The sequence below is a fragment of the Gadus macrocephalus genome, chromosome 17, assembly GCF_031168955.1.
Source record: "Gadus macrocephalus chromosome 17, ASM3116895v1".
NCBI lineage: Eukaryota > Metazoa > Chordata > Actinopteri > Gadiformes > Gadidae > Gadus > Gadus macrocephalus.
The window spans coordinates 33,416-59,501 of record NC_082398.1 but is presented as its reverse complement, the minus strand read 5'-3'; the positions used below and the strand labels follow the sequence as shown (position 1 = coordinate 59,501).

The following is a 26,086-nucleotide window of genomic DNA, read 5'->3' as shown; positions in this document are numbered from 1 at the left end:
CTCACTATACTGTAGGTAGTGAATAGTGAGTACTAGTATTTAGAGGGTGGTCTCACTATACTGTAGGTAGTGAATAGTGAGTACTAGTATTCAGAGGGTGGTCTCACTATAGTGTAGGTAGTGAATAGTGAGTACTAGTATTTAGAGGGTGGTCTCACTATACTGTAGGTAGTGAATAGTGAGTACTAGTATTCAGAGGGTTGTGTCACTATAGTGTGGATAGTGAATGGTGAGTACTAGTATTCAGAGGGTGGTCTCACTATACTGTAGGTAGTGAATAGTGAGTACTAGTATTTAGAGGGTGGTCTCACCATGCTGTAGGTAGTGAATAGTGAGTACTAGTATTTAGAGGGTGGTCTCACTATACTGTAGGTAGTGAATAGTGAGTACTAGTATTCAGAGGGTTGTGTCACTAATACTATACTGTAGGTAGTGAATAGTGAGTACTAGTATTTAGAGGGTGGTCTCACTATACTGTAGGTAGTGAATAGTGAGTACTAGTATTCAGAGGGCGGTCTCACTATACTGTAGGTAGTGAATAGTGAGTACTAGTATTCAGAGGGTTGTGTCACTAATACTATACTGTAGGTAGTGAATAGTGAGTACTAGTATTTAGAGGGTGGTCTCACTATAGTGTGGATAGTGAATAGTGAGTACTAGTATTCAGAGGGTGGTCTCACTATACTGTAGGTAGTGAATAGTGAGTACTAGTATTCAGAGGGTTGTGTCACTATAGTGTGGATAGTGAATGGTGAGTACTAGTATTCAGAGGCTGGTCTCACTATACTGTAGGTAGTGAATAGTGAGTACTAGTATTTAGAGGGTGGTCTCACTATACTGTAGGTAGTGAATAGTGAGTACTAGTATTTAGAGGGTGGTCTCACTATAGTGTGGATAGTGAATAGTGAGTACTAGTATTCAGAGTGTTGTGTCAGTATATTATGTGGGTATTGAATAGTGAATACTAGTATCCGTAGTACTAGTACATTGAGAAGGCTTCTGTCACTAGTGTTTTGGTACAGGTTTCATGTTATTCCATTCAATATTTCAACTCTGTCTATGAATGTTTCTGTGACAATGAAGGTAACCCTTGCCTGTCCTTCTGACCTCTAACCCTTACCTCTCCTCCTGGACTCTTACCCTGACCTCTGCACTGACCTTCTGGAGCAAGTTCCAGAGATATGATTCAAGATCTCACACACAAGGACACACACACACACACACACACACACACACACACACACACACACACACACACACACACACACACACACACACACACACACACACACACACACACACACCCACACACACACACACACACACACACACACACACACACACACACACACACACACACACACACACACGGACGGACGGGGAGACAGCGTTCTAAGCCCCTCCTCCCTGTGGCAACAGCCTCGTCCACCAGGGCCCCTCCATGTTCACAACATTGGTTGCTAGGAGACACTCTCAAAGGTCTGCTAGGAACATTAGGCGTCAGCGTTTCAGATGCATCCTCTAGCTACGGGTCAAAAGGATTGTGTTTAATCGAATAATTAGTCATTTAACCTTAATTGCACTGGCTCCCCGTCTCCTATGGAATTGATTTTAAGGTTATGTTGATTACTTATAAAGCTCTAAATGGCATAGCACCTTCATATATCTCTGAGCTTTTTAAATCCTAAACCGAAAAGGAACCTTAGATCTTCAAACGCCATTCTTTAACTGTGCCCAAAGTGCTCCACAAGCAAAGCGGAGAAGCTGCCTATGTATGTATGTATGTATGTATGTATGTATGTATGTATGTATGTATGTATGTATGTATGTATGTATGTATGTATGTATGTATGTATGTATGTATGTATGTATGCATCAAGCAGGCGAGCTCAATGGATATCTTAAAAAGAAATCTAAAAACATACCTATATATGAAAGCTTTTAGCAACAGAGGACGGGTTGGGTAATTCTTTTTTTTTTCTTTTTTCTTATAGTGGTAGTAGAGAATGGTGTTAAATGTTCCTGATTGTGTTGAATCTTTTGAAATGTAAAGAACTTTGAGCTGCATTCTGTGTATAAAAGGTGCTATACAAATCAAGTTTATTATTATTATTATTATTATTATTATTAATTACACATCTTATCGAGGGTTTACCAAACATTTACCTTATGGGGAAATAAAGGTCTGAAATATCTTGCAGAAATGGGAATGTGATCATATCCTCATCGTTGTACAACGGCCAAATCCCTGAAAGAACATCGAACAGAAGGTGAATGAACTGCAGCTGTGTGTTGAAGAACGGCGCCATCTGGAGGCGCTACGGCCGACTACACCCACAACACAGATCAGAGATCATCTTCATCACATCTGAAACAGGTCTGGAGACAACTACACCAACAACACAGATCAGAGATAAGCTTCATCACTAAAACAGGTCTGGAGGTCGGCTTCATGTGTTCTGTAGCCTATTTAAAAGGAGATATTCTGAATGATGATGTTGTACTACTACCACAACCACTAGGAAATAACCAACCAATGGGCTCACGGGAGTCAGTGTCTATCAATAAATGCAATGTTCATAATTGGGCGGCGGTGAGTGTTCACAGACAGACAGCGGTACTCCCAGTACCACGTCCTGGGTCGACTGGGACACCAGTATCACGTCCAGGATCTACTGGGACACCAGTAGGCCTACTCATTCCGCTCCAGTCCAGGAGAAGTGGGAATGCTTCCCTTACCGGGAGTGCCCGGCGGGGGGCGCCACCTCCAGCCGGGGACCAGAGAGAGTCTTTAACTCGTTGGTTTATTTCTGGATTCTTCAGCATCTCAACACCTCCTCTGGCCTCCTCCACCCCGCAGACCTCCTCCAGACCCGCGATGAGCCGCAGACGGACTCATAGCTCCGCGGACGGCCTGTCGCCTGACCTCCACGCCGCCTTCATGGAGACCCAGCCCCCCCCGGCCCCCCCCGGGCCCACGGGCTCCGCGACCCGCAGCCACGGGGATTTCCTTGAGTCGGACACCGACGAGGAGCTGCTGTGCTCGGTGAGCGACATCACGGAGCACCTGGGGAGGAACGTCGCGCTGGTACTGGAGACGGCGCTCACCGAGATCCGCAAGATGGTGAGCGGGAGGATCCGCGTCCTCAGGCTGGAGCTCCGGGAGAAGACGGACGAGATCGAGGTCCTTAGGGCCAGGCTGGAGACCGTGCAGCGGGACGGCAGAGAACCTTTCCCGGGCGGCTTGTCGGTGGAGGCGTCGCTGCTCGGCTTCAGGAAGCACGGCGTCCCCGACCCGAGGAGGATGAAGCCCGGGGTGAAGAAGGAGAACATCAACGCTATCTGTGATTACCTGATGAAGGACAAAAATGCGAAAGGTAGCGATCTGGAGGGCGACCACCAGAGCGACCCCCCAGCGGCCGACAGAGAGGCTCAGCCCGACCCCCTCGGCCTGTGGCCAGACAGCGGGATGGCCGGCCCGGCGGCCGGGGACGGGGAATCGGACTCGGCCGAGGACATCTTCAACATGTTGCCGTCGGGCAGCAAACGGATCTACGACTACGAGTGGATGGCGGGGATGGAGTACACTGCTGACCTGAAGGGTTAGTAAACATACTCTAAAACCAGTCTAAAACGGTTCCAATGAGATCACTAAAGCGCCAACCCGCTCTGCCAGTTCATCGTCTGTGTTCATCATATCACCTATATTGTGAGATTATATATGCATGTATCTATATATGTGTGTGTGTGTGTGTGTGTATATATTCAATATATATATGTGTATATATATTCAATATATATATATATATATATATATATATTGTACATATATATTTATTTAACACAATTCCTGTTGTATCAGGAATGAGGGAACCCAAGTGCGAGCAGGGTCCCGAAGAGGAGACGGAGGAGGAGGTGGACCACTCTGCTAGTGAGGGGGACAGCGTGGAGCCGGCCCCGAGCCAGGCCCCCCTGGCCCTCCACCAGCCCCCCGAGTTCCACATGGAGGCCCCTGAGTCCCCGCGGGACGGGCCCCGGGACCCTGGGCCGGGCAACGCAGACCGCCTGGAGACCGGTGGGTGATGAGCCCCATACACAACACACAACACAACATAACACACAACACAACACAACATTATACACAACACACAGCACAACACACAACACATCACAACATAACACACAACATATCACAACACGATACACAACACACAACATATCACAACACGACACATCACGATGCACAACACATCACAACACGATGCACAACATAAAACACAACACACAACACAACGCGATTCACAACACAACAAGATGCACAACACGATGCACAACACACAACACAACGCGATTCACAACACGACAAGTTGCACAACACGATGCACAACACACAACACTACACAACACACAACACAACGCATCACAACACAACATTATACACAACATATCACAACACATCACGATGCACAACACATCACAACACGATGCGCAACACAACACAACACGATGCACAACAGACAACACAACACGATGCACAATACACAACACAACACAATGCAAAACACAACATATTACAACATGATTCACAACACCTCACGATGCACAACACAATGCACAACATGACGCACAACTCAACATGATACGTAAGAACATAATAGGTCACCCATGCAGCTTTATACGTGACCCATTGGGGAGGAGGGAAGTGGTTAGGGTTAAGGTTATTCCTGAGGTACCGTCACATCACTGGTTAGATATGACTTGCCTTCATCTATAGCGTTGATATTTTTGTATCAACTTAATCACCTGAAATTAATGTATGGTTCTGCGGGCCAGAGAAGCTGTTGGGTCGTTGTCATAATGAAACGTTGTTCTGGTGGAGGCAAGGGTTCCGGAAGAGGTTCTTAAGATCATGTGACCCGTTTCCTTTAGTTCCTTGAGAGCATCTAAGCAAGCGTTCTGCATCCAGTTAGGAGTTCAGTAGTCTGGCTGAACGGAAGTGGACAGCGTCTATTGCCTAGCGTCGGATTTCACCGCTACTCCTCCCCTTCCGGTTGCTGGCATTTCCCCCCGGCACTATGCTGCATGGACACCGCTGCTGCTTCCCGGGCTTAGCCCCGCCCTAGACGATTGTGATTGGTTTAAAGAAATAAAACAGTTTCCCCACGGATAGACGGCTCGAGGTAGCGTGGTTCCAGACCATTCTACTTGCTGTAGTTTGGTCTGGCTTTGCGAGACTAGGAGTTCAGAGACTTCAGGCCGCCTTAAGGAGGAGGGACCAGGAAGAGGTTCTGCATCCTGTTAGGAGTTCAGAGTCTGCAGGCCACCTATAGGAGGAGGGACCAGTAAGGATGCATCCTCTGTCCAGAGGAGTTCAGTCACCATGTCGGCCAAGCCTATTGTAGGAGAGAAAACAACCCACAATGGAGTTTAATGTCATATGGCTTGATTATCTATGTATGATAGATTTAATGTGGAACTGGAAAGGAAGTGAAGGGAGATAATTGAGCTGGATATGGTTTGTTAATATAGAACTGAAACAAGTTGGACTGGTTATTACAGAGGGCTAGACATTAAGAAGATGAACGTCTGTATGGTCCATGCTTCACTCTGTTAGCCGTTTGGGGCACAACGTCTTGTCTGAATATGTAAACACGTATGATCGGCCCCAAATGGATAATATGCCAGGGGGGATATGGAGGAATTCTGGCTGCGTTGGGATTGGATCACAATCCATCCACCATCTGATGGACAACTGGCCTCTACTAACCCATACTCTACTATAGAAAGCACTTGCAGACGGTCCCTACAACCTCTACGATAGGGAGCACTTGCAGACGGTCCCTACAACCTCTACGATAGGGAGCACTTGCAGACGGTCCCTACAACCTCTACGATAGGGAGCACCTGCTGACGGTCCCTACAACCTCTACGATAGGGAGCACTTGCAGACGGTCCCTACAACCTCTACGATAGGGAGCACTTGCAGACGGTCCCTACATACTGTACTACAGAGAGCACTTGCTTTAGTTCTGGCTGCCGGCGGTCTAACCTCCGGTCCCCTCTCCTCTCTGCAGGGCCACAGTTCAGCAGCCACCACTACATCTGCCCGCTGTGTGGGACCTTCTGCCCCGACTCCCTGTTCCTGGAGGAGCACCTCAAGCTGATCCACTCGGACGTTCCGGGCGCCCAGGCCCTGCACGCCATCCAGTCCACCTCCGCCTCGGCGCTGGGGGAGCCCAGCGGGGACCCCCGGAGGGCAGCCCCCCGGCCCGTTGAGGGGGTCCCGGGGCCGGCCGGCGAGGCGGGGCCGGACGGGGCGGGGCCGGACGGGGCTCGGGCCCGGGGGCCCGCCCGACGGGAGCTGAAGACGGATGGCGGCTACGAGTGCAGCGACTGCGGCCGCCACTTCAACTACCTGGGCAACCTGCGGCAGCACCAGCGCATCCACACGGGGGAGAAGCCCTTCAGCTGCCCCGAGTGCGGCGAGCGTTTCAGGCACGCGGCCCGGCTGAAGAGCCACCGGCTGGGCCACAGCGGAGCCCAGAGCCCCTTCCCCTGCCCTCAGTGCGGCAAGGGCTTCTCGGTGCTGTCGGGCCTGAAGCGGCACCAGCGCGTGCACACCGGGGAGAGCCCCTACGCCTGCCAGCAGTGCGGCCGGCGCTTCAAGGAGCTGGGGAACCTGTACACACACCAGAGGATCCACAGCGGGGCTACTCCCTACTGCTGCCAGCACTGCGGACGCAGCTTCAGGCACCTGGGCACCTACAAGAGCCACCGCTGCACCCCCACCCAGTAGCTGGGGCCCCGAGGCACTGGGGCCATCCCCCCCTGGCCTCAGCAGAGGGGCGCCCCCCCTGCCTGCTGAGCCCAGAGGGGGACAGCCCCCTCTAGTGAGGCAGGCAGAGGGGGACCCCCCCTGGCCTCAGAAGGCAGAGGGGGACCAACCCCTGGCCGCAGCAGAGGGTGACCCCCTGGCCTCAGTAGAGGGGGACCCCCCCCTGGCCTCAGTAGAGGGGACCCCCCCCTGGCCTCAGTAGAGGGGCGCCCCCCCCTGGCCTCAGAAGGCAGAGGGGGACCCCCTGGCCTCAGTAGAGGGGGACCCCCTGGCCTCAGTAGAGGGGCGTCCCCCCCTGGCCTCAGAAGGCAGAGGGGGACCCCCCCCTGGCCGCAGCAGAGGGGGACCCCCCCCTGGCCTCAGAAGGCAGTGGGGGACCCGCTTGCCTCAGTAGAGGGGCGCCCCCCCCTGGCCTCAGAAGGCAGAGGGGGACCCCCTTGCCTCAGTCGAGGGGCGCCCCCCCTGGCCTCAGAAGGCAGATGGGGACCCCCCCTGGCCGCAGCAGAGGGGGACCCCCCCTGGCCGCAGCAGAGGGGGACCCCCCCTGGCCGCAGCAGAGGGGGACCCCCCCCCTGGTGCCTCAGTCGAGGGGCGCCCCCCCCTGGCCTCAGAAGGCAGATGGGGACCCCCCCTGGCCGCAGCAGAGGGGGACCCCCTGGCCTCAGAAGGCAGAGGGGGACCCCCCCCCCTGGCCTCAGCAGAGGGGGACCCCCCCTGGCCTCAGAAGGCAGAGGGGGACCCCTGGGCCCCAGAGCCAGCAGTGGGGAACCCGGGGACCCCAGATCCAGCAGCGGGGTCCAGAGCCTCAGATGTGTGCTGCTTGGTGTTTCTTCCCCATGGAGGTCATGGTGGGCCTACAGACTCTGCCGGTCATCCACCTCTCATTCCTTTCACCAGTGGAACGGATTAAGTTTCCCTGCACTTATTTACCCACAAGACCCATGGTTCATTCACTGAAACAGTGGACCATCACAACCTCAAGAGCTTCTCCAACACGTAGTTCCTGGGGGCTGGGAGGGCCCTACTGCCTCTAGTGGTGGCTCAACGTAACAACACGTAGTTCCTGGGGGCTGGGAGGGCCCTACTGCCTCTAGTGGTGGCTCAACGTAACAACACGTAGTTCCTGGGGGCTGGGAGGGCCCTACTGCCTCTAGTGGTGGCTCAACGTAACAACACGTAGTTCTCTGGGCTGGGAGGGCCCTACTGCCTCTAGTGGCTCAACGTGGTATCTCGTATCTCTGGTGAAGTTGTATTTCATCACAATACTGCTTGGTGCTACGCATACAGAGTCATGTTGCCATTGCAATTATTTTAAAATGTTCAAATGTAACCTATATTATAAACCGTGTATCATTTTTTTATATGTTTGCTTATATGAACAAAAGTCAGAATAACAGGAGTCTTTTGTGGTACTTTTTATTTAATCGATTTTCCACATTTATTGTAGTCCAAGGAAGATAACGAAATCATGCATTTTCTTTTGCAATTCTCCGTTGCTAGTTGGGTGAGGGACGCTGTGCTCCCAGTGCGACTCGTGGTAACTGAGCGTCTGCATTCTAATAAAGTGCTGTCTTTCTGCGCTCTCTGGTTGTTTTATTCTTCACACATTCAAAATAAAAGCAGACGGCTGTATGTTATTAACAGACATAACGTCATTTTGTTGTCTACCCAAATCACTGATGGTTTGGGGTAAGTGGATCTAGAGCGTTGGGATCGTTTATGCTATCAGTAGTAAGTGGACGGCTATTTACTATTGACATTACTTCTTAAAGGAATGTTCTCAAAGAGAAGTCGTTCAAACGGCCATTACTCTGTCAAAGAACAGAGCTTAGGATGCTTCTTACTGTCCTAATTTGCCGTTCCCATACTCCTCCCATGTGGCTGGCATTTGGCACATTCATTATGAATTCACACTGCTTTTGAGCCAGGTAAGTAGCTAGTCGCTCCTGGTCTACTTCCAGCAGAGCCTTTGCTAGTTCATTTTTTGCTCCAACAAAATTTGTCCCCTGATCAGATAAGATTTGTCTTACTGTTCCACGAATACCGATAAAACATCGCAGGGCATTTATGAAAGAGTCTGTTGTCAAGTCCTCTAACATCTCTAAATGTATTGCTCTTGATGACAGACAAGTGAAAATGAGGCCATATCTCTTATGCTCTTTACGACCTTGTTTAACATGAAATGGACCAAAACAGTCCATTCCACAGTAAGAGAATGGTGGAGACGGGTCAACACGATGTTCGGGTAGATCTGCCATCTTTTGTGTTTCTGTTGGCCTGCAAGCTTTCCTACATGTGACACATTGTTTGATGTAGCTTGCCACAACTTTTCTGCCACTGACAATCCAGTATCCATTAGCTCTGACTTCATTTAGAGTTAGTCCTCTGCCCTGGTGTTGTGTGTTTCCATGACAGTGATCCAAAATAAGGCGAGTAATCACTCCATCTCTTGGCAAAATGACTGGATGTTTCAGATCGAGAGGTAAAGAAGCGTTTTTTAGTCTCCCACCCACCCTTAGGACACCATCTTGCAACACTGGGTCAAGCTGATATAACGGATGGCTACATGATAGCTCGCCCTTGCTCAGTATTTGTATTTCCTCTTTGAAAGCCTGATTTTGTGCCAGATTTATGAGCGCCAGACTGGCACTTCTTCTCTCTTCAACACTGACTGGGCCGGTCTCTTTGGTTCTTTTTGCTAAGCGCTTGATCCAAGCTACAACGTTTAAGGCAGTATGCCATTTTGAAAAGCGCTCAAGCATGCCAGTTTGAGTTAATCAGTTCGGTCACACTGAGGCCTCTGGAGGCGTGATCAGCTGGATTTTGATCAGTGCTGACGTAGTACCACTGGGAGGGGTAAGTTAGTTCTCTGATTCTCTCTACTCTATTTGCTACAAAAACATGGAACCTACAGGCTTCATTGTTAATGTAGCCCAAGACCACTTGGGAGTCGGTCCAGAAATATTCTTCGTCCACATGAAGCTCTAGCTCTTCTTTTAACATGCTGCTGACTATTGCGGAGACCACTGCAGCTGTCAATTCTAGCCTAGGTATGGTTACAATTTTCGTGGGGTGAGACCCTAGCCTTACCTATGACTAAAGAGCAGTGCACTTTGTTCTCACCTACAACTCGGATATATGAGGCCTGGCCATAGCCATTTTCTTCCCCAGCAGCAGAAAGGGGGCCAGAAAGCCCAGGGGGTCAAAAACTGAGGCTACAGTGGAGAGGATTCCCCGGCGTGTCGCTGGTTTTTCATCAAGGCTGACTTTAAAGGAGAAATTGTCACTGCTTACACTCCACCTTACTCCAAATACTGTCTGCATGGGAAGCTCTCCGAGGCTGAGATCCACATCATGAACTCCACCTGCCCGTTTGCTTTCAGGGATTGACTCTAAGACTTCTCTGCTGTTTGAAATGAACTTATGGAGATGCAGTTTTCCCTTTTCACACAGGCTTTGTGCTTCTCTCACTAACTGGATGGCTGCATCCTCAGATTCCGCACTGGCTAGGCCATCATCAACATAAAAGTTCTTCTTGATGAACTCGGCAGCTGCAGGATACTCCCTTTCATGCTGACTGGCAAGATATTTCATTCCGTAATTTGCACAGCCAGGTGAAGAAGCAGCTCCAAAGAGGTGTACCTTCATTCGAAACTCTTTTGGCTCTGCGTTCGTATCCCCACCTTCCCACCAAAGGAAACAAAGGAAATCTCTGTCATCAGGGTTCACATGAAACCTATGAAACATCTTTTCAACATCACAGACGACTGCAACTGAATGTCTGCGGAACCTGCAGAGGACACCCGTCATTCCATTTGCTAGATCAGGTCCAGTCAGTAAGTGATCGTTCAACGCTGTGCTCTCGTACTTAGCAGAGCAGTCAAACACCACCCTTATTTTGTTTGGCTCTCTTGGGTGGTAAACCTCGTGATGTGGGACATACCACACATTTCCTGGCACAAGTTCATCTTCAGCCCTTTCCGCATCGCCATCATTGAATAGGCCCTCCATGAATCGAATGTAGTCTTCTTTGAATTTTGAGTTTTTATCAAGTTTTATTTTCAAGTGCTTCAGCCGCACCAGAGCTAGCCTCTTGTTTTCTGGCAGTTGTGGGCGTGTCTCAAAGGGCAATGGCATCTCCAGGTGCCCATCTGCGTTTTGATGAACCGTCCTGTTCAGCAACTGCATGAAGTGTATATCATCTTGTGATATGCTCTTTTCACGGTGGTTACTATCTCTGAAGTCAAACTCAAGGGCTTTGATTACGGTAGCTGGTGTCAATGGTGGAAGTTCTTTGACTGCTATGCGGTGACACAGGCCAGTTACCTCGGTTGACCTTGCACCTCGAGATGAGTTTCGAAACAATACTCCAGCCCAGGTCGGTTTTGATGGCATATGGTTCTTCGTCTCTTCCTGTAATGACTGAGCGTGGAGCTAATGCTCTGGAACATTCATAGCCTATGAGAAGTCCCACTTTGCAGTCCATTAATTCTGGTATTTCCTGTGCCATTCCTTTCAGGTGATTCCACCTCTCAGCAGTTTTTGGTGTGGGAATGTGGGATCGCTCAAGGGGAATGAAATCTGTAGTATATGCAGGCGGCAAGTTGATCCAATCTTTGGATGATAGCCCTCTTACTCTAAGACTGCTAACTCTTGCACTCTGAATAATGGAGTCTTTTCCCATCATAGTGTTCAGCTTTAACTTTACTGGCTCTGAGCTTGCTCCTAGCATTTGGCAAACCTCTTGATCTACAAAGGTGTTACTACTCTGAGTGTCAAGTAAGGCATATGCAAGTCTCTGTTTTAGGAGTCTTCGTTGAAGAAATCCAGACGGGCACTATCATAGATGTGCTCCCACCATCACTTCTATCTACACAGCAAGACAGGGAAGATGTTTTCTCCTCAACCTGCCAAACATTTGGAACTCTATCTGCTGGTGGACGGTCTTCATGTAGTGCTGTTGGATGATGTTTCTTACATATTTTACAGGTAGCCTTTTGTTTGCAGTCTTTCGAGCTATGCCCTTTTCTAAGGCAGCCAAAACAGAGATTGTTGGCAAATATGACCTGTCTCTTGTCCTCTGCAGGCTTACTGGCAAACTTCTGGCATTTGTGGATGGAATGACCTTCACCACAGCATGTGCATTTGATTGAGTAGGAGGATGTGTTTGACACATTATTTTCATTAAAGCTGTTCTTTTGGGCACTATCTGTTGCATTGATGTCTGTGATAAATGCATTAGCTTGTATATCTTAATATCTCTTAATATCTCGAGAGGGCCTTTCTTCCACATGTTTTAAAGCATTAAGTGATGTCATGGGGTTACAGGCAATTTCTGCTTCCTGCACCATGAACTCAGCAAATTCTTTAAATGTAGGATATTCTTCTCTTTGTTGTAGTTGCTTTGTTACATGACGATTCCAACGAGACGTAATCCAATCTGGAAGCTTTTGAAGCATTTTCTGATTTGCCTCGCAATCGTTCAGCACCTGCAATCCCTTCACATGTGGCATGGCTTTGCTGCATGCTGACAAGAAGTCACTGAACTGTCTTAGCTTTCCTGAATCTCTGGGGCCTATGTTTGGCCAGTGATTTAGCTTTTCTCTAAATGCACGCTGAATTACAAAGGGATGACCGTAGCGAGCTTGCAGTGTCTCCCAGGCTTGGTCATAAGCTTTGTCATCCTTTCTAAAGAAGGTTCCTTCTAACACAGAACGTGCCTCACCACCAATGTACTTTTGCAGATAAAATAATATGTCTGCTGCGTTAGTACATCGTCGCTCTATCAATGTTTTAAAGCTCGTACTCCACTCTAAGAAATTAAGTGGATCCCCTGAGAAAATTGAGGGCTCGGGAGCAGGAAGTCTAGTGAGGACCATTGAATCATGTAGGGCTTGTACTAACAGTGTTTCATATTTAACAGTGTTCGTTTGTTCAACGTTATTATTGCACGCTTGCTCTCTCTTTATGTTTTCAGGTGGTACTAAAGGACCAGTAGGTGTCTCAACCTGCCCTACTCTACCTCTGTCATGAGTTTCGCTCCCTTCAGCTTCAGAGTACACTCTAAGTTTAGCCGCCATTACTTGCAGATCTCTCTGATTTTCCAGTCTTTTAAGTTCTAGTTTTTGAGCAGCTATTGCATCCTCCATTTGTACTTCTGCTTCTTTTGCGGCTAGCTGCGCAGCATACTCTGCTCTTTTGACGGTGATGCTCTGCCGCTCTGATGAACAGCTTGACTTAAGGCTAGGGGCTGTACGGTCGATCACGGATGCCTCAAATATAGACTGTGCATACTCTCTATCAAGCACCATGTGAAGTCTAGCATTTTCACCCTTTTCATTGAACTCTTCTTGACCCACTTCACTCATACGCACTTTCAACAGACCAATATTACTTCGAATCTGATGAGGAGGTGCTAATTGCAATCGTATGTTTTCATATGCATCTTTAACTTGATTTTCAAGTCCCTCTGCCGCATCCATCATGTCGGCTAACTCGTCTTCAGTGCAATCATTTTTAAGTTTGTCACGTCCTAACTTCCCTTTTCCAGCATTCATATAGCTTGGTGAATTTGTGCTCCCTTTGACCTATTTCTTGTTCCTTTAGTTCTAGCATTTTGGGGGTTGATTTTCTTTCCCTACTAGATTTTCTTTGCTCTGGGCCAACTGTTATTGAAGTGGCATCAGGTTGTAAACACTGTTCACCACTCTTGAGAGGATCTTCTAATTTATCACCTTCTGACTTTTCTCCGTGAACTGACATCTTAACTTAAGATATCTATTTTAAACTTGATGTCTTTTTGAATATTTATTTTCTTTTAAACTCTCTCTCTAAAACGGTAAACTTTAATAAACAGAAAAAACACTGTGACAACGTTAGCGCCATAAACCTAATACAGAGTCCATCTTCTTCTGAAACCCATGAGTCCGTGACTGGTTTTATATCTCTGATGGCGCGTTTTCCCATAATTCCCTGGGATAGATATTTAAACTAACTCTTAACACAAAGCAATGACACAATATCTATTTTTAACAGTACAACTTAAATCATGAATTCAACAAATAATAAAATCATGAATTAAACAATTAATGTAAATACATATTTAAATCTCTGTAATGTCCAGACTGTCTCTGAGACAGTTACACAGGTACTATCTGCCTCAGGGAAGGAGCTTTTTTTTACGGTTGAGGCGGGAGCCAAAACAATGTGCCGCTTTCCAAGAAGTCCCTCAGTTGGAACGCGCCTATGATGAACACACAGATACACACTGAACTGGTGCTCATTTATACCTCCTAGTTGAGCTGGACACAGTATTTATACATATATATATATATATATATATATATATATATATATATATATATATATATACAGCTCTTTAGTGGTAGGAGAAGGGGCCACTTCCTGCGCCGCTTTAAGGGACAGGCTGCAGCCTGGCAGCCCACGTGTGGGAGGAGCCTAACCCGTCCCCTGGAGGACCTTTAGGAAGGTGGAGCTCCTCCTCCATCCGGACCTCCAACTCACATCCAACAGGACCTCCACCTCTCCTTCGTCCGGACCTCCAACTCTCATCCAACAGGACATCCACCTCTCCTTCGTCAGGACCTCCAACTCTCCTCCAACAGGACCTCCACCTCTCCTCCATCAGGACCTCCACCTCTTATCCATCAGGACCTCCATCAGGACCTCCACCTCTCCTCCCGTCCCCTGGAGATCCGTTAGGAAGGTAGAGCTCCTCCATCATCTTTCCCACTCTAGTTGAAAGCATCTCTTCCCGTTGAGAGTGGGGATCAAAACGACGAGCGGTATCGTAGTGGTATGTGTTCAATGCCAGGCGGTGAGTGTAATGGTACATGCGTTCTGTTTAAGGGTTCTTGAGCCTCTTGTAGGCCACTGAGTAGAATGCAGCCTATTCCTGTGAATTTAGAGGTTTGCATTCTCATTGGTTGTTCAAGTCAAATGTTAATTGCTCTATTGATTGGTGAAGAGTTTGCCAGCCTTGTACTTGTCAAGCCGGCCATGTTCAGGATCTATGTTCATTTTGCTCTACCTGCCTGTGTAAGCTTTTGAGAAGCTTTGTTTGTAAGTACATAAGTTCATCAATGTTTAAGGCCACGTTTATACATAGCAGGGTATTTCTAGAAACAAACATTCCCCCCCTCCTTTTTCAAAAATAACATTGTGCACACAACATCGTTTTCAAACTAACCCTGAACGTTTTCAAACATTTTCCACTAGCCCTGATAGTGTAGTGCGTCGTACGAGCATCGTACAGCTTTCACACCGTTTCCCGAAAGCATCGTTGGTAACGAACGTCGTGAAAACGCTCGTAGCTAACGAGGACTCCAGGGGTACTCGTAGGACGCTAAGAGCATTGTTGGCCTACTATAGCCTCAGTGGCGTCACCAGCGGACATTCCTAGTATTGGATGAGTTTTATTAAAACACATCCAATACCACGGAATGCCCAGCTTCAGCCATTTCGCAACCAAAAACAGTGGTTACCGCCGATATATTAGTCATAGACTACTGTGAGATTTTCTTTGGGGGGTCTATGACGCTAACAACAGAAGCCTTACATCTACGGAACCTGCATCACCCACAAAGGAACCAGCCTTGTGCGTGACCCCAGCCACCCCTCCAGCCCCTCCTGCCGTCTTAGAGACGGTTAGCAGCCTCCGGGCCGGCTCCAGCACACTGGGAAACAGATTATTTCACCAGGCTGTAAGGAGGCTGGACTCTCTCCCCTCTCTCACTTCCCTCCCACTTGTCCCCATTAACTTTAACCCTAACATCCTCTTTGCCAGAATGTGTGTGTGGGACACACTTACTAAGATGCATATTAAGAAACCCATTTCCACACCCACACCCACCCACCCATACCCCCCCCCCCTAACCCTAAACCCCACACACACACACACACACACACACACACACACACACACACACACACACACACACACACACCAGCTGAGGAAAACTAACTGACTAACTAACCCTAACTTTCATGTTTGTGTTTTGCTGCCTGAATCAAGGCTAATATTAACTAACCCGTAACCTATCCCTCCCCCTAGCCTTTACCTCTGCCATCCCCTATCCCTCTCTCTAACCCTAACCTTATTCTCTCCCTAACCCTAGCCCTAACCCTCTCCCTAACCCTAACCTTAATCTCTCCCTAACCCTAGCCCTAAACCTCTCCCTAAACCTAACCTTAATCTCTCCCTAACCCTAGCCCTAATCTTAATCCCTCCCTAGCCGTAACAAACTCTTTTTAACCCTAGCCCTAACCTTAAACTCTTTCTAACACTATCCCTAACCATAAGCTCTTTCTAACAGTATGTTGTTAATATATAACATAATGTTTACATATTACATGTTAATCAGTTGGGTCCAGGGTATTGTGCTGATGTTAACGTTGATGCATCTATTGAATAGTCTATTAAGATGGGGTGGGCGAGTGTTGTGATGAACGGAGTCTACTATGGGGTGGAGAAAGTTAGTGAATAATGCGACACACCTGGTTGAACGCGAGAGGGAGATTGATAAACGAGGGCAGCGAGACCATAGATATATATATTAACTAGATACCCTACGGCGGCGTCTAGAACGTCACCATAGGCCGCCATTTTACCACAGTAAAGCCTTCTGGTGGAGTCTGTTGTAGCGGACGTAAGTCAGTGATCTGCACAAACGCTAATGCTCTTATCTCGCTAAAATCTTGACGGATTTACAAACGGTTTGGTTTCTTACAAACGTTATTAACGTGGTTATAATTCTGGATGCTTGAACATGTTTAAATTGCAGCTTTTCTCTTCGAAAAACGACTTCATCGTGCAGCTTAGTTGTGTATCACGGGTAGGCTACTATGTAATTTTACATCGATGGGAGAGGCAGAATTGCTATTTTCAATATAATTTAAGTTGAACATGATTAAACTGAAGTTGCACATGATTTCCAATCGGGTTTGTTTGTCTTACATTATGAATTCTGCAGGAAATTGCTGACAAGTGAAGATGCCAGACTTTTGTGCAGCCTACGGATGCGTTAATCTGCGAACTCTCGAAACGAGAACCTGTGGGATCACCTTTCACCTGTAGGATCACCTTTCACCTGTAGGATATTACAATATTCTGACTTTTATTTTTAGGATAATTGTTAGTTACTTAGTGGAAGTCAATACAGGTCCTGTTACACAGGAACAGCGGGGCTACTATGACATAATAGTATTGCTAGATTGTTGTTGACACAAGGCTTTTTAGAATATGTTTGTTAACACAATCACTGAATGAAATTTTGGACACCTTTTTATTGTTTTTAGTGTGGTTAAACTTAAATACTGATTGAAAATGTTGACAATAATTCATATATCTGGGTGCATTTCTCACTTTTTTAATGTTTCCCAAAGCCAGAGTGATGAGGATATAGTGGGAAATTGCCCTAAGAAGTGACTGTTTTGCTGCCTCTGACAGGACACTGCTCTGGAGTGACCACTTCAGGAGGGAGGACTTTGACAGGACGGGGCAGACTGTCCGGCTTAAAGATGGTGTTGTGCCAACCCTTTGACAGGATGGGGCAGACTGTCCGGCTTAGAGATGGTGTTGTGCCAACCCTTTGACAGGATGGGGCAGACTGTCCGGCTTAGAGATGGTGTTGTGCCAACCCTTTGACAGGATGGGGCAGAATGTCCGGCTTAGAGATGGTGTTGTGCCAACCCTTTGACAGGATGGGGCAGAATGTCCGGCTTAGAGATGGTGTTGTGCCAACCCTTTGACAGGATGGGGCAGAATGTCCGGCTTAGAGATGGTGTTGTGCCAACCCTTTGACAGGATGGGGCAGAATGTCCGGCTTAGAGATGGTGTTGTGCCCACCCTTTTCAACTTTCCAGCTCATCTTCAAAGGGTATGTGTATCATTGACCCACTATAATTTAAGGTGTATAAGATTGATATATCAATATAAATATGTGATTAAATGTCACACTTTAGTTTTTGTTTCTGCAAGTTATATAATGTGTTGTTTATTACAGCACATTTTAGACACTCAAAACTTCTTTACTTATGTTTATTTTAGTCGGTAGCAACAAGAAGCACAACCACAGCTAAAAGAGTGGAAGACAACCTGGCAATGGACTTGATGCCTGATGTTGTGAGTATTTGCATTTGGAATGTCACAAACTAATTAGAGCATCATATGCCTTGTTATATTAAATCCTTTATCTTGATGGTAGCCAGGTCTATGATGGTGTTAGTAGTCTAAGAGCCCAATATTATTTGAGGTGGTAGTCCGTGTAAAAAGTTTGAAAACCACTGGCTATCTCACTTTCTCTGTCACTCACACACTGAAATGAATAAACATGTGTGAACATTGAAACTACACCCAGGGGTAGGCAACCTTTATATTTTTGTCCAGAGCCACAAAACGCCTTATAAGGGGAGAAGCCTGTACAATCTCTTAAAAATATGCTGTCGTGTTCTCTGTTGGAGGATTGGCGAACCTAAAAATTCATTCAGGATCAGGAATTCAAAAGTGAATATTGAATTGTTGAAAAAGTAAGTTATTCATTTCCGTATTACTATTATTTATATGTTTGTATATTTTGCCAAAACAACAGGGAGCTACTGGAGAGAGGAGATTGAGCCGCAAGCGGCAGGCCACTGACGACCACTTGTATGCATTGCCTGCTTGCCCTACGGCTATGAAGGCCAAACCTGAAGAAGCCTCAGCGAGAGTGAGGAAACTGCAGCGGGAGAAGATCAATGGCTTCAGGAGAGAAAACAGGGCCAAGAACAACTTGCAGGCTGTTATGGAGGAACTGAAGGAGAAAAATCTCATCAACGAAGAGCTGAAAGACAAGCTTGAATTCTACTCAGGTAAAATAAAAATATCACATTAAATATTTTGGGTCATCATCATCTCATCTTCATCCGCTTATCCGGGGTCGGGTCGCGGGGGGAGCAGCTCAAGCAGGGGGCCCCAGACTTCCCTTTCCCGGGCCACATTGACCAGCTCTGACGGGGGGATCCCGAGACGTTCCCAGGAGGCCAGGCCAATATTTTGGGTATTTTATGTTATTTGTTGACTTCCTAGTTATCATTAAAAGGAGACCTACTGAATTACTTTTTCTAATTGAATTTCAGATCGTCCAGTTCATCTCCTGTCGAGGCAGGGCGTAGAGTACACCAAGGCCCAGAGAGATTTTGCCCTTACGCTCCATCTGCATGGTCCAAAGGCATATCACTACTTGAGAGATACTCTGCACATTCACCTGCCACATCCCAGTTCATTGCAGAGGTATTCTTCATGATGTCTAATTTTACACTGAATTACATTAAGCACTACAGACAATATTATTTAGTGGGTCCACCATAGGGATGCTTGTGTTAGTGGTTAAATGGCTATGCGGTTAAATATCTTCTTTTTAATTATACAAGGTGGCTGAGCTCTCTTGATGCCAGACCTGGTCTCAATAAAATGATGTTGGACATGCTGGAAGGACGGCGTCAGGAAGATGATGTCAAATACGGATGTGTCACTCTGATGCTGGATGCCATGTACATCAAAAAACACGTCCAACATGATCCTCAGAAATAAACAATGTTTGGATATCTGGACATGGGGTATCCACTGAATGAGACTGACATGGCTTCCTAGGTTCTTGGTGGTTGGGCTTCAAGGTTATTGGAAAGCTGCAATTGTATATTATTTGACCAAGTCCCTCACACCAGAATCACAGAAAGTGTAAATGCATTAGAAGAGCTTGCATCATCGTCAGATAAGGGTGGTGTGCATGACAATGGATGGTCATGCAACAAATATTAGTATGTGCACCCAACTTGGGTGCGATTTAAAAGCAGACCCCTGTAAGCCCTTGAAGACCCATTTCCCACATCCAGTAACCCATGACAATGTTTTTGCTATGATGGACACTTGCCACATACTGAAGTTGACACGCAATATGTTGCAGGTACTATTTTCTCTGACTGTTTGGATTTTTATACATTTTGATTTTATTTACATAATTCTGCAGAATATGGTGCTTTACAGTTGACGTGTGCGGTGAAAATAATTCTGATTCTGCAGGCCAATTACAGCCCAATTAGAAGCATAACTGGCAGTATCAATTGGAAGTACATAGTTCAGCTGAACAATGTCCGAAAGAAAAGTGGACTACATGCTGCCAACCGAGTCACAGATAAGCATGTGAACTTTGCTAATCAGAAGATGAAGGTATGTTTGCATGATGATTTATGTATAGAGGGCCGCAATAGAAATGGGCTCTAGGGCTTTATTGTGTTTTTTAATGTGCTCCACCTATCTCCTTATAAAGTCAATCAAGGTCTCCCTGGCTGCTCAGACTTTGAGTAACTCTGTGGCAGTGGCGGTCCGCACCTTGCAGGACGTGGGCTATGCAGAGTTCAAAGATTGTGAGGCTACTTCTGAATTAATTCAGGTAATGCAGCTAGGATTTGCATCATTGACCAAAAACATTTCCCAAAATTCTACTGTTAACTTCTTACCAACATTCGAGTGATTAATTGCTTTAACCCCTTTTAACCCTTTTAACACCCACCCTCCCTTTGTAGTTGATATGTTGGTCAGCTACCCCAAAACAGAACATTTTGGCATCAGGAACGATTCAATAATTATGACCCTCCTCAAATTCAACACTATGCAAGAACTTTCCTGGAAAAACACCCTTATTGTTACATCTCCTATTTACAGGTTTAAAGCAAAGCAGCAATATACATTTTAAATGTATTTTGAGAAAATGGAGACAAATCTAACTATGCCTCATACTTGGGTGTTTACTATCTGATACCTGTTGACACTAAGTTATAGTGATGATTTAAGTGCTTTCAGTTAATTTATATATTTGTTTATAGATAACAGACAAGCTGTTTGACATCTTGAACAGTCGCAATCCCAGAGCCAAAGGGTTCAAAGCCCCCCTTGGTTCCAGGAATTGGACAAGCACCAGGGAGTTCTTGATAAAACCCAGGGGGTACTTGCTCACTTTGAAGATGGAGGATGGCAAAACCCTTTACCGAACAAAGAGGTCTTTTAAAATAGTGTCAATTGGTGATGCACTTACACCATTTGTAGTCGCCCCGTTCAAATTCTTAATTCTAATTAAATTATTGTGTGCTCAATTAGAAAATAAGTGTTTATTTTATTATTCGTTAGATTTATACAAGTAGTCAATTTACAAATCATTAAATTATCTAAGGTAAAACTCTACTGGTTTCAGTGCATCCCTCAAGTCCATGATACAAGTTCAACAGATGCTCTGTTCTCTTGTTTATCCACAGTCTTCTGTGTCTCCTGCATCATGTTCAGATGCTCTGTCCTCCTGTCTGCATCAAGTTCATGAGATGCTCTGTCCTGTAAAATGTTCTGTCCTGTCTGCATCGAGTTCATGAGATGCTCTTTTATGTTCATGTATTGCATGGTCTGCATGTTACGGTGTGAATTGATGGTGAATTTAAGGTCAGGGATGCAAACTAGTCAGCTTTACCCCCCCCAAACTAGCCCATGCTGGTGCTCTATCCTTGCTTATAGTATTCAGCTTATTAAGCATGTGTTCATATGAGGCTGTTTTTATCATGGCGTTAGCCCATTCTTTAAACCCTGGAGTTGTAGGTGTTTACCAGTGTTTAAGAATCGCCTAACCCTGCCAACCATGATGACAGAAAACTCTTTACTTGACATGTTACATAGTTGACTTCTGTCACCTAGCAGGCAAAGTCTTGTAGAGACTGGTATTTTTCTCCCGGCCCATTTGCCAAGGTACTCCAAAACAAATCTCCAAAAGGGCTGAATAGATGGGCATTGCCAAATACAGGGTGATAAAGTACCACTTTCTTTCTGACATTTCCAACATAAATTGTTATTCATTACTCCCATTCATAAAATGGGAGTAATGAATGGTGTAAAGTAGTACCTGTGTATTATTTTAGATTGGGTGAATTCCCTTTGGCTTCCCTTAGGTACTTTCCAGTGTCAGATATAATTTTAGAACCATGTACTGTCCTCCATTATACATCCCAAATCTTTCTCCCATATTACTTTTCGGTTATAACAGTCATAGCTAGGCAATTGCACTCCCCAGGTAGTTTGAAGTAATCCATGATGTGGTTCCCATCTCTGTACTGAATCTTGTAGGTAATACAGCTCCTGATTTGAAAGTACTTCCAAAAATTGTCTTTTCTCTTGAGCTTATATTTTCTCACCAAGTCCGAGTATGATCTAAACACATGATCTTCACATAGATCAGCAATGTTACATATACCACTACTATGCCACTTCTTCCAAAATACTGGTGTCCTTCCAATTTTAATCATTGAGTTATACCATAAGTGTGCCATGATAGGATTGGGTAAATTAAGGGAACACTGGGAGAGTCTATCTATAGGTGAAAAAGGGAGTGCCATCTTATATTCAATAGCAACCCAAGATGGAGGATGGCAAACCCCCTCGGTAAAGGGGTTTGCCATCCTCCATCTTCTAATGTATTATCTTTATTCCATGTCTGGTTATTTTGGCCATTTAGAAAGAGATGTAATACAATCTTGGGTCTGGCAATCCCAGTCCGCCTTTGTCTCTAAGTGAGCACACTTTGATAAACTTAATTCTGGGTCTTTTCCTTCCCCATAAAAAGTCTTCAATTATTATGTCATATCGTTTGAAAATCTGAGGGGATATAGTTACTGGTACCATCATGAGTATATAATTGAATTGCGGCAAAATCACAATTTTTATAAGATTAACCTTTCCCCATAATGTCAGATTAATTTTCCCCCATTTATCTAAATTATTTTTCATTTTTTGTAGTACTGCTTCAAAGTTTAATGCCGGCATTTCTTCCACAACCTGGCTTAGTTTTATTCCCAAATATTTCATCCCTTTTGGTACGGTACCCATTTAAAACCAAAGTTTGTCATCAAGTTTGAATTGAGTAATCCCGTAATAGGCATGGATTCCGACTTTGTCCAATTAATCTTGTACCCTGATCATTTGGAATATGATTTTTTTGTGTCCATTAAGTGGGGCGTCGTATTCAATGGGTCTTTTACCAGCATAAAAATATCATCCACGTACAATAACAATTTGTGCTCTTTTCAGGTGATCAAGAACATGAACATACAGAACCTTAACATCTCTAAAAACATTAACACATAGAGAAAAAAACCTTAATTTAGGAAGGGCCCGCCTAACACCTCTGGCTTTTCTCCAGCCATAAAAAACAAAAAATCAAAACAAAAAAGAAAATAAACCTAACCTTTTGGTCCGTGGGGTATGTACACCTAACCAGTAGAGACTCATTCCCTGGCTTTGTTGCTCAGGCAGAACAATATCAAGCTCAACCACCCAACTCTTTGTCCACATAGTCCACTTTTAAATCAGCCTCTTTTTTCTGAATATTGTCCAAGACAGTCTTCCTTATAGGCCTATCAGCTAGCTCACCCATCTGTATTGCAGTTCGCCCTGATGAACTGCTCTACCTCCTTGGCGCTTGCGAAACTCTGGTTCCTCCCCTTCCATGGGAATTGCAGGGACCCTGGATGCTCCAGCGTGTATCTCATGTTGAGCCGTTGCAGCGACCTCTTCACAGATGTAAAAGTTTTTCTTTTCTCTGCAAGCTCCTGTGTCATGTCAGTAAACACGGACAGTCTCATGCCTTCCCATTCGATCCCACGCTTTTCTCTGGCCGCTCTCACTACTTTATCTCTTGCCGACTGTCGCAGGAATCTGATCAGCACTGGTCTGGGCGGTTGTCCATCATTGGGCACGGGAGCGAGCGAGATTTCAAATTCACCGCCAACTTCAATCCCGAGTCCCTCGCCCAGAACTCTCTTTACACAACTCTCCATAGTGCCGTTTGTTTCGAAGGTTTCTTTAAACCCCACCAGTCGCACATTATGTCTCTTACTGTGATTTTCAAGCACCTGCATGCGGTTCCACATAGCGTCCATCTTTTTCTCATCGTGCTCTCTGTTGCTCATTAGGCACTCGGTCGTGTCCTCCAGCTGTTGGACACGGCCCTCTGCTTCTTCCAGCTTTTCCTGTATCCCTTCCACCGTGTTCTTCAGCTCAGAGGTTGTGTGTTTGATTGTTAAAATATCTCCTGCAATCCCCTGCAGCATGGTGCTCATTTTGACGATCTCGGCATAAAGATGATCCATGTTCGGTGTAGTTTGGTCGCTCTGTTGCGTTTAGCTAGCAGTTCCCACATCGTCATTTGGAGACAAACTATTCCTGGTCGACCTGCGGCCCGCAGCCATTTTTTTTTTTTAATATTTCGAAGTAGCCATTCGGGTTCAGGTGAACTCAGAGTTACTTAGGAAGCTGTTTTTAAAAAAATGAGTGGACTATGATATATGATAATTAAGTAAATATATTGGTGGGCTAGCGGAGATCTTTACTGAGCTGCCATCTTGCTCGACGTACCCACGTGACTCCGGAACATCTCTTTAACTCCATCAGAGCATCTGGTATGTTTCAACATTTATTTTTACCAGCCGCAACACTAAGTGACAAAGTTTCAGCAAAGTTTTTCGGTCCATATGTTTTTTTTCCATTTTTGGTAAAATATAATATCTGTGTGATATACTCGTATATGTTGTGTTTTTTAAAGGTGGCTGGAATAACAACCCTAATGCTTGCCAGTTCAAATACATCTTCAGAAAGCTGATGGCCCAGTGTGGAGTTGTTAAACCATGCAGAGGCAATGTGACTGCACCGGATGAGACAGAGTCCCTATCAGCGGTCATCGACACCTCTACAAGCCTGTCAGCTGTAGATATGTCCTCTCTAGCAGGAGGAGAAGATCTTCCATCCCCGTTTGCCGACATTCCTGCCCTAGTACATGACCACAGCTACCTTCCCGTCCGCTACGATGGTCTTGTGGACAACTCTCTCGTGTACATTTCAGGTAAAGGCTGACCATAAGTCGATTTAGCCTATAACCGATAATGCCAATAGTCAACTCTGTGAGAGAACAATCTTGACAGTCCAGAAAAAGAAATGTCTCCTTAATTTCCCCACGCATATTATTATAAGTTATGATATTATACTAACCCAAATTTCAGGATTTGAGGTGAGACGGGCTCTGAAGAAGCTGTCCTGTGATGTCTGCCGTGCCAGCCTGGTGACAGACGCTGCCTCTGCCATCAAGGACCAGAGCATCAGCTAGCTTCAGACCATCACAGCCCATCAAACTGCTAGAAGTCTTGTACATTGTACAGAGGATGTGTTGGTGCTCAGGGAGCACATCGGCAACACGCAGACAGCCACCACACGCTGCTAACACTAGTTGTGCCCTTGTTTTTTAAGCTAAGGCTACACCACATCGCTAAAATGACTACACTAAGCTTACAGAGCAATAACATGTGACAGAAGCTCAATAAAACAGTCCTTTTCAAAGGGCATTAGCCCAATGTTACGACCCTGGTGGGTCTCTCTGTGGGCCCGCCCATTTTTGCTCTCTCTCTTCCCCCAACCGTGAGGATGGACACTAGGGTTTCAGCGGCCCTCATACCCCCTTCCCGTGAGGATGGACAGCGGTTTCAGCGGCCTTCAGTGTGCATATTGTGTATAGTTCTCTGCAAACCTATGGTGGCATCATGCCTTCAGTGTCTCTTGAACAGCCACAAAGGTTGCACAAATGATCTTCATATTTTATCGTATTTGTCTAAATGCATACTTGACTGTAGATAGATTTGAGTGAAGTTACCAACACAATGGATTGCTGAGTTTTAGTAGTCCATATATTGATTTAACATAAATAATATGAATACCTTGTGCATGTGTGTATTTATTGCACCTATCTGTTCTGTTTAATGTTCATTTCATGTGAAAACACATGGTTATAATTACATAAATACATCTCTGTACAGGGTGGGGATTTCAACATGCAGCCTTTCTTGATGTATATTTGTAAAGGGAAATCTTGTACCTATTTTAGAACATTATTCTATTTTTCTTAGAACCTAACAATTATTCCTCAGTATGTACTGTCATACCTACATCTCTGACGTTTAGGACAAACCAAACCGTTTGAAAATCGGTTTGTTAGACTATATATATGTATATATATATAATACAATATATGATAAATATATATACAGGTCCTTCTCAAAAAATTAGCATATTGTGATAAAGTTCATTCTTTTCCATAATGTAATGATAAAAATTAAACTTTCATATATTTTAGATTCATTGCACACCAACTGAAATATTTCAGGTCTTTTATT

The 26,086-nt window shown here is 45.7% G+C and overlaps 3 protein-coding genes and 1 long non-coding RNA gene across 18 annotated transcripts in view; 3 read left to right on the top strand and 1 right to left on the bottom strand.

Moving 5' to 3' along the window:
• ank2b (ankyrin 2b, neuronal) overlaps positions 1-26,086 on the bottom strand; it is a 141,862-nt gene that overhangs the window by 89,680 nt on the left and 26,096 nt on the right. The gene's annotated exons all lie outside the window — the stretch shown is intronic.
• On the top strand, positions 2,186-8,415 carry znf16l (zinc finger protein 16 like). 2 transcript variants are annotated; one of them, XM_060035488.1, is made up of 4 exons: positions 2,186-3,602; positions 3,863-4,075; positions 6,075-6,890; positions 7,450-8,415. In XM_060035488.1, exons 1-3 carry the CDS (start codon positions 2,453-2,455, stop codon positions 6,794-6,796), a joined length of 2,085 nt encoding a protein of 694 aa, XP_059891471.1. In that variant the 5' UTR covers positions 2,186-2,452; the 3' UTR covers positions 6,797-6,890; positions 7,450-8,415. The 2 variants fall into 2 exon arrangements, with proteins under 2 accessions (XP_059891471.1, XP_059891470.1); XM_060035487.1 differs by having other exon boundaries at positions 7,311-8,415.
• LOC132445616 (THAP domain-containing protein 6-like) lies at positions 17,658-25,008 on the top strand. The gene is made up of 5 exons (XM_060035704.1): positions 17,658-17,733; positions 17,904-17,978; positions 18,445-18,703; positions 18,971-19,124; positions 24,469-25,008. The coding sequence occupies exons 1-5, from the start codon at positions 17,662-17,664 to the stop codon at positions 24,479-24,481; spliced, it is 573 nt and encodes a 190-aa protein (XP_059891687.1). The 5' UTR covers positions 17,658-17,661; the 3' UTR covers positions 24,482-25,008.
• LOC132445679 (uncharacterized) lies at positions 19,903-21,293 on the top strand. The gene is made up of 3 exons (XR_009522683.1): positions 19,903-20,060; positions 20,161-20,283; positions 20,717-21,293. It is a non-coding gene; the product is annotated as an uncharacterized LOC132445679 (long non-coding RNA).

What these genes read in the sequence shown, in the direction of transcription:
- LOC132445616 (XM_060035704.1), top strand. Translation starts at nt 17,662, where the DNA reads ATGGGGCAGAATGTCCGGCTTAGAGATGGTGTTGTGCCCACCCTTTTC. An exon ending in TTCCAGCTCATCTTCAAAGG is followed by an intron (nt 17,734 to 17,903) that starts GTATGTGTATCA and finishes TGTTTATTTTAG; the next exon opens with TCGGTAGCAACAAGAAGCAC. An exon ending in TGGACTTGATGCCTGATGTT is followed by an intron (nt 17,979 to 18,444) that starts GTGAGTATTTGC and finishes CCAAAACAACAG; the next exon opens with GGAGCTACTGGAGAGAGGAG.
- znf16l (XM_060035488.1), top strand. Translation starts at nt 2,453, where the DNA reads ATGTGTTCTGTAGCCTATTTAAAAGGAGATATTCTGAATGATGATGTT. An exon ending in GTACACTGCTGACCTGAAGG is followed by an intron (nt 3,603 to 3,862) that starts GTTAGTAAACAT and finishes CTGTTGTATCAG; the next exon opens with GAATGAGGGAACCCAAGTGC. An exon ending in CGCAGACCGCCTGGAGACCG is followed by an intron (nt 4,076 to 6,074) that starts GTGGGTGATGAG and finishes TCCTCTCTGCAG; the next exon opens with GGCCACAGTTCAGCAGCCAC.